This window comes from Myotis nattereri (assembly GCF_964212035.1).
Source record: "Myotis nattereri genome assembly, chromosome: 11".
NCBI classification, from domain to species: domain Eukaryota; kingdom Metazoa; phylum Chordata; class Mammalia; order Chiroptera; family Vespertilionidae; genus Myotis; species Myotis nattereri.
The window spans coordinates 73,776,409-73,794,162 of record NC_138086.1 but is presented as its reverse complement, the minus strand read 5'-3'; the positions used below and the strand labels follow the sequence as shown (position 1 = coordinate 73,794,162).

At 36.1% G+C, this 17,754-nt stretch overlaps 1 protein-coding gene across 2 annotated transcripts in view; it reads right to left on the bottom strand.

Annotated features, from left to right (window-relative positions):
• Positions 1 to 10,485: 10,485 nt before the first annotated feature.
• The window catches only part of CDK13 (cyclin dependent kinase 13), a gene marked incomplete at its 5' end in the record, with an annotated part of 117,334 nt that continues 110,065 nt past the window's right edge, over positions 10,486 to 17,754 (bottom strand). Inside the window, 2 exons of one of the 2 annotated variants that reach the window (XM_081102362.1) lie at positions 10,486 to 13,481; positions 14,062 to 14,517. In XM_081102362.1, the coding sequence (XP_080958488.1) occupies positions 12,631 to 13,481; positions 14,062 to 14,517 (1,307 nt within the window). In that variant the 3' untranslated portion in view covers positions 10,486 to 12,630. The remainder of the gene's footprint in view (positions 13,482 to 14,061; positions 14,518 to 17,754) is intronic. The other variant, XM_081102363.1, reaches the window with a different exon arrangement.

Sequence of the window (17,754 nt, the reverse complement as noted above, 5' to 3'; positions counted from 1 at the left end):
GACAAATGGAAAACCGAAAAGTCATCAGTAAAATATTGCTTCAACAGCATAAAAGAAAGTCTTTTTTGCATCGAATTGTGGCTGGCGGTGAAAAGTGGATTTATTTTGAGAATCCCAAACGCACAAAATCATGGGTTGATCCAGGTCAGCCATCAACATCAAATGCAAAGCCAAATCGCTTCGGAAAGAAGACAATGCTCTGCGTTTGATGGGATCAGGAAGATGTGGTGTATTATGAGCTTCTAAAACCAGGTGAAACCGTTAATACTGATCGCTACCAACAACAAATAATCAATTTGAACCACACTTTGATGGTGAAATGACCAGAATGGGCCAGAAGACACGGCAAAGTAATTTTGCTTCGTGATGACACACCATCACACACTTCAAAACCAGTTAAAGACACGTGAAAAGATCTTACCTGGGAAGCATTAACCCACCCGTTGTATTCACCAGACCTTGCTCCTTCAGATTCCCACTTGTTCTGATCGAAGGCACATGCACTTTCTGAGCAGCACTTCAAAACATACGAAGAAGTGGAAAATTGGGTCTCTGAATGGTTTGCCTCAAAACAAGAAAAGTTCTATTGGGACGGTATCCACAAATTACCTGAAAGATGGGGGAAATGTGTAGCTAGCAACGGACATTACTTTGAATAAAGTACTTTTGATGTTTCTCTTGTAATTCTCATGTTTTCTTTGATTACAAAATCCGCATTATTAACCAGTACACCTTTATACTATCAAGGCTTCCAATTCCTGAGCTAGTGCCTTCTCCCATGCTCCCTCCCGCTCCCTGCATAGCTTCAGATCTTTACTCTCAGCAATGTTTTATAGTTTTTAGTATCGAAGTACATCTTAGGATTTATTCCTAAGCAGATGACTTCTTATGCTAATGTGATTAATTTTGTTTTCCAACTTTGCTAGCATATGTGTGTGTGTATACAATTGACTTTTGTATACTGACCTTATTCAGTTTTCTTTTTTTCTTTTTTTTAAAATATATTTTATTGATTTTTTACAGAGAGGAATAGAGAGTTAGAAACATCGATGAGAGAGAAACATCGATCAGCTGCCTCCTGCACACTCCCCACTGGGGACATGCCCACAACCAAGGTACATGCCCTTGACCGGAATGGAACCTGGGACCCTTGAGTCCCCAGGCCAATGCTCTATCCACTGAGCCAAACCGGTTAGGGCTTATTCAATTTTCTTACTAAAATAACCTGTTTATAGATTCTTCTGTATTTTCTGTATACACAATCATGTCATTCAAATAAAGACAGTTTTTTTTTTTTCCTTTCCAATCTTTATGTTTTCCCCCTTGCCATATGGCTCAGACCGCTGGTAAAATATTGACAAGTAGTGATAGTGAACATCCTTGCCTTGTCTGGACCTCAGGGAGAAAATGTTCCTTATTTCCCCATTAGCTTTGTTACTGTAGTTTTTTTTATAGGTATCCTTACCAAATTAAAAACTTCCCTCTATTTCTAGTCTGCTGGGAATTATAAGTGGATGTTTAATGTTATACCTTTTGCCCTTATTACATGAACATGGTAAATTACATTGATTAATGAATGTTACTCAATTTTGCATTCCTAGAATAAACTCCACTTGGTCATAATGTAGCATCCTTTTAAAAAATCTCTGAATTTTTTATTTTGTTAAGAACGTTCAATGAGATATTGGCTTATAATTATCTCATGAAGTCCATGTCAGATTTGGGTGTCAGGGTTATGCTGAACTCATACAATGAATTGGGACTTATTCCTTCTTTTTTTAATCTCTAAGAGTCTCTAAAAGTAAAATTATAACTTTTTCCATAAGTGTTTCAAAGATTTCATTACTGAAGCATTCTTAGCCTTCAGATATATTTGAGTTGGGGTTCTTTTTGGTGGGAAAAATATAGATTCAATTCCTTTCATACATACAAGACATTTAGATTTCTTCTTCTGCCAATCTTAAATTGTATTTGTCTATTTCATCTAACTTACCAAATTTATTGGACCAAAGTTGTTAATAAGAGTATATACTGTCTGATTCCCCTAATATGAAGCTTAAGAACAGGCAAAAGTAATTAAAGGTGATAGAAATGAGAATAGTTCTATTTAGGGGTAATGATTGGGAAGGAGCAAGATGGCCTGGAATAATAGATACATTCTGTCTTGCTCTGGGTGGTGATTACATGGGTATCCATATTACACTAATATGCTAAGTGTCCAGTTGTTCATTCAACCAATCAAAGCGTAATATGCTAATGATATGCTAAGGCAACTCAACCTCTTGTTATGACATGCACTGACCACCATGGGGCAGACAGTTGACCAGTTTCTATGACATGCACTGACCACCAGGGGGCAGACACTCTAACCAGTAGGTTAGCTTGCTGCTGGGGTCAGGCTGATTGAGACTGAGCAAGATGGGCCAGACACGCCCTGGAGCCCTCCCGCTGTCCCTCCCCGGCTTGCAACCTCCTGCATCCCTCCCTGCCCCAATCATGCACTGGTGGGGTCCCTTGGCCTGGCCTGTGCCTTCTCACAATCCAGGACCACTCGGGGGATGTTGGAGAGCTGGTTTCGGCCCAATCCCGCAGGCCAGGCCAAGAGACCCCACTGGTGCACAAACTTGTGCACCAGGCCTCTAGTAAACATATAAAACTCATTAAGTGCACTTAATATTACCTTAATTTATACATGTTATACTTGAATAACTTTTAAAATGAAATTAAAAATGAAAACATGTGAATCTGATGCCCATTCAAGGCTGAAACTTTTGTGTTCAGGTATGGCCTGAAAGAGCCAATCTGAACATGGGATTTCCGAAGTGAATGGTTCAGATGCTAGAAGACTTATACCATTTCCTTCTAGCAAATGTAGAATTACCTTATCTCATCCAGTGGACACAGAGAAATAAATCATTTCTCTGAATTTGAAAATAAACTGTAGTGTTCTAAAGAAAATGACACTTTAGAGAGTTCTGCACTAATCACTCCTTCAGATGTTTAAGATGGAACTAGAAACAAGATAGTTCAAATATTTTATATTATGTGGAAAGCATCAATGGTGAATATTGTTATTGGTTAATTGAAATCGACGCCTTCCAACTCAGAATTTATTTTAATACAAAGACATTTTTTTAAATTAGAATAAGAAATAGTCATCAATGATGAAGTAAAATTTTCCTTTACTACATCCACCCAATCTCTTTCTCCAACAGCAAACATTCATAAAGCAATTACTATACAATATACCAGGCACTTTTAAGTTATCCAATCCTGAAAACTTTAGGTATTGTTTCATTGTTCCATTTCACTAATGTAAAAACTGAGAATCAATATTTCGATAACCTAAGGTCATACAGATTAATAAATAATAAAGCCAGGATTTGGGCTGGCTTGTAAGCCTGCTTTTTAAACCACTAATGTCAATAATAGCCTACAATCAGTTTGAGTTTTCAAAGTCTTTGAAATATTTAAAGCTAAATAGAAAGCCTGTACACACTAAAAATCAACAGAAAACCCCAAAGTACAAATTTAAAAAAGAGAGAAAATGAAAAAAATTTAGCAAAAGATTAGAAACAGCCGAAACCGGTTTGGCTCAGTGGATAGAGCGTTGGCCTGCGGACTGAAAGGTCCCAGGTTCGATTCCGGTCAGGGGCATGTACCTGGGTTGAGGGCATATCCCCAGTGGGAGATGTGCAGGAGGCAGCTGATCGATGTTTCTCTCTCATCGATGTTTCTGATTCTCTGTCTCTCTCCCTTCCTCTCTGTGGAAAATCAATAAAATATATTTAAAAAAAAAGATTAGAAACAAAGCCAGCAAGGTAGCATTTAAAAAATAAAATTTAAAGGCAAAGTACAGAATAAACGGATAGAGCCCAAGTAATTCAAAATATATATTAAAAAAAAAACTTGGATGGAAAAAAATTAAGTATTTATGATTAAGTGTATGCTGAATACATAAAGCAAAAAGGATTAGACATCTAAGGAAAAAATACCTAATAGCAGCATAAGAATTTACTTAATTGTCTCACTTCTTGAGAGATAAGGAAGGTTATAGAGAATCTCACCAGTGTTTAATTAAGAATATCAATTTAATGGTTATATGAAAACTGTACAAAGGACATACCCACCCCAGCACCCAGGAAATATTTACAAAAGTTGTTTGCTTAGAAACCTAAAAAGAAATCTTTAATAAATTCTAAAAGAAAACTACACGCAATAGAAATCACAAGTGATTAACAAAAAAGCTAAACTGAAAATTCTAAATATCCCAGCCACCTGAAGTTGAAACACACTATCCTAAATAATTCTTGGATCAAACAGGCAATCAAATTTGCACTGCCAGAAATTTAGAAAACAAATACATCCTTAACCTATAGGATGGAGCCAAATAATCAGAAGAGAATTCATATCATTAAAATGGTTTCTTTTAGAATTGAAGAAAAATAAAGACAGTAAAGGAAAGGAATCAAAATCAATATACTATAATAAATTAGAAATACATGATAATTATTCTCTGGTGGTGAGAAAAGAATATGGAGGTGGAATGGGGCAAATCCTATTTGTCTAGACAAGGAGAAAAGACAAAAAAAGGATCTGTAATAGGAGATAACATATATATTTAAAACATTCAGTGTACCCATATGCTAAAAAACCTTTTAAATATAAGGTAGACTATATATGAATTTCCAGAAAAAGGGAAATTACCAAGATTTACTCAAGAGATAAAACAAGAACACATGAGGAAACAGAAAACTTGTGAAAGAATGACATTCAAGAAAAGATTCAGGTGTATTTGGATATAAATAAAATAATATCACTTGAGAAAACTGGTAATTCTCAGAATATATAAACTATTCTAAAGCAAATAAAACATGAAATCGTTTTCTAATTTACTCTGGAAAGACATCAAAACCTGTTAATCAAAACCAGACTTCTCTCTTATGAGTGAATAATAAATACAAAATCCTAAATACAAGTTTAGTCAACAGAATGCAGCAAACTGATGGCTCAATATTAGATTCTACTAATGTTAACTGGTATCTATCATCACTAGGTTAAAGGAGAAAATCCATATATTGGTAAATACAGAAACGCATAAAAAAAAATAATCTTGAAATACTCAAAATTAGATATCCATGCCGTAGCCGGATGCTCAGTGGATAGAGCGTCAGCCTGCAGAACAAAAGGTCGCAGATTTGATTCCAGTCAAGGGCCCGTACCTTGGTTGGAGCTGCAAACTGGCTGCTGGGACCCTGGTCAGGGCTTGTGCAGGAGGCAAGCAATCGACATCGATGCTTCTCTGTCTTTCCCTCTCTCTTCCATTCTCCCCAAAAAATCATTGGAAAAATAAACTCTGGACAGGATTAACAAAAAGCAAAAATTAGACATTCATAAGACCCAAAACAAAAATTCCCACCCTACCCAGTGTGACTCGGTTGGTTGGGTGTTGTGCCATGCACTGGCAGGTTGCTGGTTTGATTCCGAGTCAGGTCTCATGCCTGGGTTGCGGACTTGATTCCCCAGTAGGGGGCATGCAGGAGGCAGCCAATCAATGTCGCCTTCTCACATAAATGTTTATCTCTCATCCTCTCCCTCTCTAAGAATCCATAAAAAATCTTTTAAAAAAGAAAAAGAATTCCCATTATCATATTCAGTCAACTGAAAGCCATTAAAAATGATAATAGAAAAGCCAAGTACTGTGGCCAATTTAAAAAACACACACACAACAGCTTTTCTATATAAGTAGTGACTAGTTTAAAATATTACAATCCTTAATAATATGAAGAGTCCATTTTTTTAAAATATATTTTTATTGATTTTTTACAGAGAGGAAGGGAGAGAGATAGTCAGAAACATCGATGAGAGAGAAACATCGATCAGCCACCTCCTGCACATCCCCCACTGGGGATGTGCCCGCAACCCAGGTAACATGCCCTTGACCGGAATCGAACCTGGGACCCTTCAGTCCGCAGGCCGACGCTCTATCCACTGAGCCAAACTGGTTTCGGCTTTTTTTTTTTTTTTTTAAATAGAAGAGTCCATTTCTAAAAGCAAAACAAATATTTTTTTAAAATATATTTTATTTATTTTTCACAGAGGGGAAAGGGATAGAGAGTTAGAAACATCGATGAGAGAGAAGCATCGATCAGCTGCCTCCTGCACACCCCCAACTGGGGATGTGCCCGCAACCAAGGTGCATGCCCTTGACCGGAATCGAACCTGGGACCCTTGAGTCCGTAGGCCGACGCTCTATCCACTGAGCCAAACCGGCCAGGGCAACAAATATTTTTTGAAACTTAAAAAAAACATATCAGAACTATAATAAAGAATATTTCAAACTTTTAATGAGGAACATTCCAAAATAAAACACTATGCTTTCAATGAAAAGACCTGCTCACCATTATAAATTTAAACACGTAATATAGCGTACATTTACAGTTAAAATACTAACACAATATTTAAGTGATCAAAATGTGATTCTGAAAGTCACATCGAAAAATAAATGGGCAGCAATAGAAAACTTTGACAAAGGAACAATTAAGTTCCATCCTACAACAAATATTGTCTGTGTCACAAACTGTTTCTGGAATTGAAGTGATTTTAAAAAGACTACAAGGAAAGATGCATAGTTTATAACAGAGCGTAGTACTTGTAACCAGAAGAGAAAGATCGGGGTGGAACGTAACTGAAAGCCCAGAAATAGACCCACATAAGACAGAGACGGTATTTTAAAACTAGGGATAGCCAGCGTGGTCGGTGTGGCTCAGCGGGCTGGAGAGTCAGCCCTTATACCAGAAAGTGGTGGGTTCCATTCCCAGTCAGAATACACACGCAGGTTGCAGGTTCGATCCCAGGTTGGGGCAAGAATGGGAAGCAACCAGTTGATGTTTCTTCCTCTCTCAAATCAGTAAAAACATACCCCCAAATGAGTATCAAGAATTTCTACCTAGGGATAGAATGAATTGTTTAACAAATGTTGTTGGCCTAATTAGTAACAAAGTATAAATTTGGGTCATTACCTCACATCTAACCAATTCTAGAATGGCTTAGAATTAACAGTAAAAGTAGAATGCTAAAGAAGTAAACTCATATCTGTGTAAAAATTTAATCTTTTTGTGTGTTATAATCCTCACCTGAGGCTATTTTTTCCATTGATTTCCAGGGAGAGTGGAAAGGAGGAAGGACGGGGGGAGAGACAGAGAGAGTCAATGCAGTGACAGACACACATGGACCGGTTGCCTCTCCCAGGATCCCCTACTAGGCAAATACCACTAGCTTTTCAAGACACTTTAAAAATCTCCCTGCAACCAAGGTATGTGCCCTTGACCGGGAATCAAACCCAGGACCCCTCAGCCTGTGACGCTCCAACCACTGAGCCAAACCAGCCAGGGCAAAGTAATCTTAAAGTAGAGAAAGCTTTTCTAAGAAGAAACCATAAAGAAAGATAGACTTCACTATACATAATTAAAACATATCCCCAGAATTTTTAAGATTAAAAAGGGCTACCTTCCTTATATAAAGAGCTCTTCAGAGCAAGAGATAAATACCTATTAAGCTTATGAATAGTTCATAAACAAGAGACAACTGGCTAACATGAAATAATAAATTTCACTAAGAAATATAAATTAAAATGATGTATTACCTGTTAAACTGGCAAAGACTTAAAAATTTTAAATAGCTAACATAGCTAAATGAAAAGCAGAAGAAGAATGTAAAACTTGAGCACCATTCCTGAGAGCAATTTTAAGCTTAGAAATTTAGAAGCAAAAGGTTAGAAGTACACTCTTTAGGCCAGCAACTCCAAGGAATTTGTGTATGCTTGTATATATGTATTTATGTGGATTTTCATCATATTGTTATTTATAACAATTAGAAATATTTTTATGTTCAGCAATAAGAAGTTGTTAAATTACGGTTTTTCCATAAAAGAATTTAGAACCACTAAAAAGAGGATAGAATTATTGACATAGTATGTTCACAATATATTAAATGAAAAAAAAAACTAATCACAAAATGTAATCCCATTGTTTTTTTAAAAAATAGATTTGCTTTCACATCCATCAAAAGGAAAAATATTAATGGTGATTATCTCTGGTTGTGTTCCTATGTTTTCACATATGTACTCATATAAAAAAGGAAAAAAGGTTCCAGGTTTTTAAACTTAGTCAATAAAACATGCCAGAGTGGGGATAACAAGTGGTCACCTTTATCAGACAAGATTCCTAAATTTGTTCTGCAGATAAACAAGAAGAAAACAAGGCTAAAAGTGGCCTGGAAATTCTTAATGGCAGTTTATTTACAGACTATCAAATACAGATTTTTTTTTTTAAACAAATGGCTTAAACACATTAGATTTAACAGTTACAAGACTTTACTAAAAGTTCTTGCCAAAAAAAAAAAAAAAAAGAAAGCATAACTTTACAACAAATTAACTTGTGGAAAAAATTAAAGGGTAATTCACTACACAGCAGCATTTGGAATGCAAGTAGAACCAGAAAATTCTTTTTTAATGGGACATTTGATATGGTGAAAGGAATAAGACTCACAAAATTTTAGTCTATATAGTTTGAAGGGCAAGGTTTTTCCATTATGATTAAAATTTTGTTTTCCCCTTCTTCAACTGGATCCCTTGATAATACTTTATTAATTTACAGCTATTATTTTTAATTAAACTAGAAACAGTTTAAGACCTTATCTGGAGGGGCCTCTAGTACCTCACAAACCATTGCTCCCCCTATAAAACAACTTAGAAATCATAAAACCGTGATAAAGTATAAAAGCAATGTTTGCAGACTTGCTGATATCACTCTTCCTCCTACAAATAGAAAATACACTTTAACGATTCAGTCTTACTTTCTAATTGTTGGATATTTAAGAAGCTATTATCTTTAAAAAAAAAAAGAGAGAGAGAGAGAGAGGAGCCTCCTTTTTAAAGACTACCCACATATGAAATAGTCCCTAATTAAATTTTCTAAAATTGCATATATTCCTATTTTTTCTGGATTGTTGACTTTTTAAAGTCATCTGACTTAGTTGTTCAGTATTCTAAATTTAATTTTTCTTACTAAAACATTGGTACTTTAATAGTCAATTTTCCTATTGAAAAGTTAAGTATTTTCTGCAGAATTTAAACCTAGCTAGAGGAACAAGCTCTGGCAATCCATCTCTCTTAAGTCTCATTTTCTTAGCTGTAAAGTGAAGAGATGGACCAGATAACTTTAAATTACTTGGACATCCTGTTCAGACTTTTAAAATATCAAAACCAATATCCCAGGGAATCAGATCTTTATTCAAAACATGTATTTCAGGCTTACTCCAAAAAAATAAGTACATAAAGGACCTACGATGAAAAGTTATTAAAAATTTGACTAAGCTCATACAAATACTTTAACTCTTAAGTACCAGTGAGATTAGTTTGGAAGCATTGAACCCATTTACCTTCCATTTTTCTCAAGAAATCTTGGTATTTCCTACAAATTGGCTTACTACAAACTAGCTAGATGCAACTAAAAATTTGTTTTCATTATTGAGTTTCCAGTTGTTCTATTCTTTCCAGAACCTTATTTCTGTATTCAACTATGACTTTAAAATTTTACAAAGACATTCACATTTTCAAGTGGCAAATAGCTTTTCAAGACACTTTAAAAATCTCCCTGTTCACTGTCAGCCTACTGAAAGTATGACTTAATGCCTTCCATGTTTATTGATGTATTCCAAGTAATTAGAACAGTACTTGGCACTTGGTAGGCACTAAATATATATTTACTGATAGAATGAAGTTCTGAATCACAGCTAACACATTATCTTAATTCACATTTGAAAACTGTTTTTATCAATAAACCCCTTAAAATGAGTCTTTTTAAATTACATGGGTGATTATAACTCTCCCACACATAATGAACTAAATAAAGATGGGAAACATAATGAGTTGCATGCAGAAAAACTTGCTGTGTCAGGAAATACACAAAGGCATTTCACATGGGCGACAAACATTTTCTTCTTTGGATAGGTCAATCTATTCTGTTTTCGTTGGAATCCGACTTACCGTGTGGTTGTTTTCCAAAAAACTTAAGCAATATTTTATGTTCCTTAGATTTCTCTCCAGAATACCTAGTGATTACTGCAATTATTATAGCCTACAGAATTAGCCATTTCCTAACCCTGCTCTTTTTATTATCCAAATTCCTAAAATATTAAATGGTATAAAATTTTTACTACCATATTTCATAGATTTTAAGACAAATTCTTTCCCATTTCTGAATTTGGGGAGAATTTTTAAATTCGCTCATCTTATTTAGAATTGTATGTGGTTTAATTGGCAACATTATTTCTAAGTGTTGCATAAAATACTGGTATGTCTCTCAATCAATGCTGCGTTAGGGCAATATTCAAGTAACAACTTCCCTATTCATCCAGCCGCTCTCGCAACATAAATACATAACTAAAAGATTTAATTAGAAAAACTATCCAAACACAGTTCAATTGTATACAAAATATTTAATTTTTAAAACACAGTCTATTCATGACACATAAATATCTTCAATTTTATGTTAGCTACTATGGTCAGCAGAATTAACAAGTATGACTATTAAGAATAACTTAGATACTGTCACTTATAGGAAAGTCTAAAGCTCTAAGACTCACCATATTAAAATTTCAGATACTTGAATACTGTAGCTATTTTGTAAAATTTCAAAATATTTATTCACTTCCTGCAATGCAGTTTCATTATAAGTTGTTAGTACTTAATATCCAAATAAAAGCAAAATAAGTTTTTCTTTCATTTCTCCCAACAAAAAAATTCCATCAAAAAATAAAATGGTCAACTGACATCATTTTATAGCAGTAAAATGGTAAATTATCCACTTTAAAATATTCTTATTCTCACCAGGCTAGAATGCTTCCCATATACTATATTAAAGGAAGGTTCACAAGTCAGATAGAGGGCACAGGGTTAAAAGACTGACTTTAGAACTGGAGCAATTTCCATTCTATAACAGTTGTTTCAATTTAAGACTCCAAATCAGATTCCAGGAGAGAACAGTGAAAACAAAATGGTAAATTGATACAACTCTCATTTCCAGAGGCTATTTTTTCTTTTAATGATGTGGAAACACTGGTTATGTACCTTTGGTTCCTTTCTAAAATTATTGTAATTATCTGTGTGAGTGTGCACAAAAAGTTAGATTTGACACATTACAATTTAAATAAAAATTTCTCCATTCTTTGTTGCTTTTAATAAAATGCTGAATTGAACTAAAGTTGCTCTAAGTCTGGCAGAAGTCCTAATAAACCTCACAGGTGAGAGGAGACGTTTGCTCTCACTTTTTCTTTACTTGCAATAAATTAAATTTAGGCAATGTTTGTAATTAACAAGTGAACAGCGTTAATTTTTCTTAAAATGGCATTTGTGTAACTTAAAATAAGGTGTTTGCTACCCCTCCCCCCAATGGTAATAGAATTATGCAAATTCTGTTGTTATGCCTTGCTTCTATGTTACTGCCCGTCAATTACCCATGGCAAATGGAAATGGAAGGACATGGCAGCCTAAAAGAAAACATGCTCTGAAATTCTCATTAAGCTATTGCTTTCAATATATATTTTTTTACTTTCAACATTTAAATGACAAAACTTTTTAGACCTTATCGGAAGTAACCAAGTACTGATCGCAGTTCTATTCCCTTTCTTTACTCTCCCTCCCTTTTCAAGAGAAGGTGGTAGTGGAAGATAACACCGCCCAAAGACAGGCAGAAAAGGAGAAAGTGTGATGGGCAGAGAATGGATCTAACAGGAACTGAACAGGCAGCCCTAAACCCCCAAGAGCTCCCTTCCTCTTCAATACAATGTACTGATTCCCTTCAGGAGACAAATGCGTGTAAAGGTTAACTACTTTTCAGACCTTAAGCTTACCTGTTAAGGCACTTACTTACCCTCCCCACCCTACCCATATTTTTCATATAAAACCCACTTTTCATTTGAATGCATTTTGCTAGGTTATGATAATCTGCAAAATAAAATAAAAATAACATTGACCATTTTTTTTTATAAAAACTTGCATCAAGAGAAAGGTTGTGTTTTATTTTCTGAAATGAGCACAAAGTACACCTTTCACAATAACACTGAAAGCAGGTGCAAAGACTGACAGTGACCTTTGACTAAAGGTAGCTTTGTAAAAAGAAAAATACCAAATAAATCAGTGCCCTTTCTGATTGTTGTAAAACTGGAGAAGGGAGGGATTGGTTGGTTGTTACATAAAAGTTGGTCCAAACTTACAAAAAAAAAGCACAAATGTGCATAGTTCAGATCTGCAAGAGGGCCATAAAGAACTTTTATGTCCCTAATATTAGCATCCACTTAAAACTGCAAGAATACAAAATAAAACTGTTAACTAGAATTTGTGAAGATGTACAATCAATAGATCTAGTTTTTAGAACAGCATGAATTTAAGCAAAGGTGGGTTTTTTTGTTTTTTTGGTCTTTTTAAACTATTGTATGCAAGACCCTTTCCACATAAAAATAAAGCTGTTGTTGAATTAATATTATTCAAGTCTCTTGGATTGCTGCCTTAAATTGCAGCTAGAAAAGTCTTTCCAGATAAAAATGATGTGCCTGAGGAAAAACTGATACTTAGTATGGTAGCCCTCTGCCTCGACCTCTGCCAGCTGATGTGCTAATGTGTCCCCTGTATCCTTGTGAATATCCAGGTCCTTGGGCAGGAGAAGTCCAGGTCTGTCCATGCATGAGGCTGGGGCCCCCCGGGTTTTCCTGTAAGGTACCACCATAGTTATAGTTGTGCATCTTTGCTGGCAAAGGATGAGTACTCTCTGGCCCTGTGGAAGGGTCACTGCTGTTCGCCAGGACTGCAATGGGGCCATGGCTATATTCAAATCTATGGTCCTTGTCTCCACTAAACAACATGGGACCAGAATTGAGGTAAATGTCTCCATATCCAGCCACTGAACTGGGAAACGACTCGGAAAAGGCAGAAGGCTGAGGTGGACCACCAGAATGAGATGAAGTAGTACTGTAGTTATCCAAAGACTGAATATCTGAGTTGCCAAGGAAGCTACGTCGTTCCAATGGTAGAGCAGAGCCACCTCCTAGACCATCATTACTAATATAAGGAGCAGAAGAGAAAGAGGAGGATCCAAAATTGTCCTTGTAGTCTGAAGTGGGTACATAAGTATCACCTGCCTGGTAATCAATACCACCTTCTCTTTTGGGATCATCCTGGGGTTGATGCTGAGTAAGCAGCTGTAACAGGGCTGCTTTCACTCCGGCATGAGGGTCAGTTAGTGAAGAGCTAGTGGTGGGAACATGCTGGTTTTCTGTCCGATAATCCAGATCTTCTTCAGTGACTGGTGGTGGTTCAGGTGGTTCCGGAGGTCGTTGATCAGGAGGCAGAATACGAGGCCGGTCTGGTTCTGGTGTGAGCTCTAACATCCTCATATCTTGGTGCTGAATGAGATCATTTTGCCCTAAGTGAAAAAAGAAAAAAAAAAAAATAGAAGAAAAAAAGTCAAAATATACTGTGGAAAACCAAATGTTCAAAATAGTTAATGTTTCCTATGGGTGGTCCTAAAGAGCATTAGAAGTTCCATCTCTGCGTAACCGCTCCCCCCTCCCAAAAATAGAAAGAAAAGGGAAACGGTATATAAACCCTAATGCTGCCTACTGCCAGTGAAGTCTATCGTGACCAAAAAATTAAACCATATTTGACTTTTCAAAGGTATCTCATATATACCTGTTTATTGCCTGAAGAACAAAAGCTACTGTATACGCAAAATTTCTGCCTTGGTCAATCATCCTGTTGTAGTTGGAGTAAAAGATTATTTCTTAACCATAGAAATCCATGACGTTCATAATAAGTTATATCGCACATGGATAATTTGCTAAAGCGTCAACTTTTAGAAGTAAACAGATTAAAAAACCTAAGACCTGAGAATTTTCAGACATCTCCTAGCAATGCCACTCAACAATACACATTATAGATAACCATCAAAAGCAAGAAACAGTGTGAACGCAGCTACAGTAGTGGTCTGCTATCTGCACACTCACCCGATACTGGAGTGCTAGGTTCTGGAGGCGGTCTCAGTTGTAACGATGCTGCTTCATGGCCCGATCCATTTTCCCTTTCCTCCAGCAGCACATCTTTCTGCTTTGACTGCTGAGCCTTTATTAACTGAGTCAACAGAACCGCAAACGCACTCTGCACGGCCGCCTGGGCAGCGTCAGTCTCCACTTTAGGCTGGACGCTCTGAGAAGAAGGCTGAATTCCTCCCAGTGGCTTTGAAGACTCCTGTTGTGGTGTTGATGGATCTGTCTGTTTTTCACCTGTTGCCAAAATTCCAGCAGGAAGGTTTATTTTATTTAGCTGTTGTTCAGTCTCAGAGTTTACCTTAATGTTCAACACTTGAACAAAATCAGCCATATTAATACTTGTTTTAGATTGTAGTAGGTTTAGTAGAATTGCCAATTCAGTGTGGTTTAACTGCTGTCTAGGGCCTGTTTTTACTAAAGACAAAATTTGTATTAATTAGAATTGCTGTAATTCATGGCTGCCCCATCCACAAAATGGCTCTGTATGACCACATGAAAATGTATATTTGTAGGACAGTGTTTAAGAAACACTGTAAAAAGGGAATCTCAGTTTAATTTAATTTCATATTCATTTAAGATGTAACTGTATATAAATTTTTTAAAAAAGAAATGTGGTCCATTTTGAATAAATTATCTTTAGGAGTAAATATTTCAAAAGGAAAATCAGAACTATCACTAGAACCCTATACTATAAAGGTAACTAGGAAATGTCACCTGTGAATGTGAATGGATGACGATGACGACGACAACGATAGCTAGTGTCAGGTACTTTCTAAGCATTTTATATCCTCTATTACTTACAACAATATAAGGCATACTCTATTATTGGCCCCATTTTTAAATGAAGAAGAAACTGACATCCAGAGAGATTAAATAACTTGTCTAAGGTCATAAACTCTGGGACAGAGTTGAGATTTGAACCTGGCATTCTGATTCCAGAATCTGCACTCTTTTAACTACTCACTGTATTGCTTATCTAAAATAATGCTTATTATCTAAGAACCTAACCTTGTATTTGTTTTTTTAAGTTTATGTTTTATTTTTATTTATTGAATTTATTGGGGTGACACTGATTATATAGGTTTCAGGTATACAATTCTATAATATGTCTTTTGTATATTATATTGTATGTTTACCACCCAAGTCAAATCTTCCACCTTGGATTTGTGCTTAATTCAAACTTTTGTCATAGGCTCTTTGATAAAGTATACTTCATTCAAATTACTTTTTTTTTTAATTTTAAGTTATTCTGGGTAAATAACTCATCACCAGTAAAACAGATTCAGTGGTTTTTCATTTTCCAATTTCCAGTTTAGACTTGTGATGGTTTATACAGGTTCTTGTGAAAGCTTATCTGGATCATATACAGGGGTGGGCAAAAGTAGGTTACTAATAATAAATAATCCAAAAACAAATAAATAATAATATAAGAATAAACTATCATACCCCCACAACTATAAACCTACTTTTTCCCACCCCTATATAACAACAAAGCTCAAATGCATATAATCTATATGTATAAAAGCCTAAGCAACCTTTACATGGAATGACCAAAATGACAGGTCGCAATGATGCGCACTGACAACCAGAAGGCAGGAGCTACCCCCTGGTGGTCAGTGCGCTCCTACGGTGGGAGCGCCACTCAGCCAGAAGCCGGGCTCACGGCTGGCAAGCACAGCGGCGGTGGCAGGAGCCTCTCCCACCTCTGCAGCAGCACTAAGGAGCGAGCAGCAAGTGGTTAGCAGTACCAAGCGCTGAGCCTGGCTCGGGCTCCTACCCAGCTGCCTGCCACTTCGCGCACTGCTGCATCCCTTGGGGGATGTCGGACTGCCAGTTTCGGCCCAATCCAGGCAGTCCAACATCCCCTGAAGAGTCCCAGATTGCGAGAGGGCACAGTCCAGGCCGAGGGACCCTACCCAGGGCATGAATTTCATACACTGGGCCTCTAGTACAACATAATACTACAGACACTGATAAGCAATTTCCATAACCACATCATAGAAGAAACACTCCAAAAAGATTAAAAACTGATGATGAATGCTGTCTTTTTCTATTCTCTCTTTATAGATTTTGAGATATTTTTATTATATAACTAGAGGTCCAATGCACGAAATCCGTGCCAGGCGCTTGGCTTTGCAGCCTCAGCCGCTTGCCTCAGCCCTCGCAGCCCAAGCTTCATCCGGAAGGTCATCTGGAAGGATGTCCGGAAGTTCGTTCAGCTATCCAGTCTAATTAGCATATTATGCTTTTATTATTATTACAGATATCAGTTTTAGATTAAATCAAACTTTTATAAGTTATTCTTGTGACCAGCATTAATAAGGAACAAAGTTTGATTACTACACCCCAAAGGCCATTTTTTCCTCATTTTCCCTTTCATTTCTCTATTAACAGAGGCAGTCTCTGTATGAGTTCAGAAGTACTCTTTATGGTGTCTCCTCTACAGAAGTGGCATTTCCCTATTTCAAGACACTTACTGATTAACGAAGAAAATTAAGCAAAGAGGATACATTCCTATTTTAAAAGAATCAGAATTCTCACTTAATAGTGAATTTTAAAAAAAGGAAAACAAAATAATAAAATTAAACTGTCCACCATTAATAGGGTTATTAAATATGTAGATAACAAAATGAGCCCAGAAAGGGCAATTCATTTTTTACCAGCTAAAATAGAATGAAATAACTAACCTCCCACTAGGTTTGCTAGTGGAATAAGAACAACAGTTCCATGAATAGGAGCAGAAAGAAAGACCTGGTAGTCTTGTTAAGGAAGATGACAACTGTAACCTGGGACAACTGACTACCATCCACACTTCACATTACTGACCTCTCAGATCCTGCTTCAGTAGGAGATGGCATAGAAAACATGTAACTTAAATGCAAATTAAGAAAACTTCCTGTTGCTTCTCCTTTGCCTTTCTCCATATTTTACACATTTTTAACATGAAAATAAATTGAACTTGATTTAGACAGCCATCATAATGTGTACAGCAGACATGTTTTCCAGAGCTATGTATAAAATATTTTAATGTATAAGGGAAATTCACTTTTCAAGAAATTCTGAAGAATACTTCTCTACAAGAAATAAAAATTGCGGCTGGTTTTTAAAGTAACATGTATCAATACTTTAATGTTGTCTGACCAAGATCAAATATGAGCTTGCAGATTACATGGGAAAGCATTAATGGTAATCTTACTCAAGCTTTCTCAGCTAGTCTAATCTATATTTATACTCAACCACCAAAAGTCAAATCTGATTCACAGATCTGTTATCAATTAACTAACCAACCAATATTTATTCATCTCTTAATATGTACTAGGCTACTTTTTCATGTTTGATAAACTACCACCTCTGCATACACACATACACACATATATACTAGTACATACAGGCATACCGTGGAAATAGAGTCGGTTTGGTGCCACACAAATAAAGCAAATATTGCAATAAAGCAAGTCAACACACATTTTTTGGTTTCCCAGTGCATATAAAAACTATGTTTATTCTATATTGAAGTCTATTAAGTATACATTATTTCTAAAAATATTATATGCATACTTAATAAAAAAAAACTTTATTACTAAAAAATGCTAACCATCATCTGAGCCTTCAGCTGGTCAATAACCTTTTTGCTGGTGGAGGGTCTTGCCT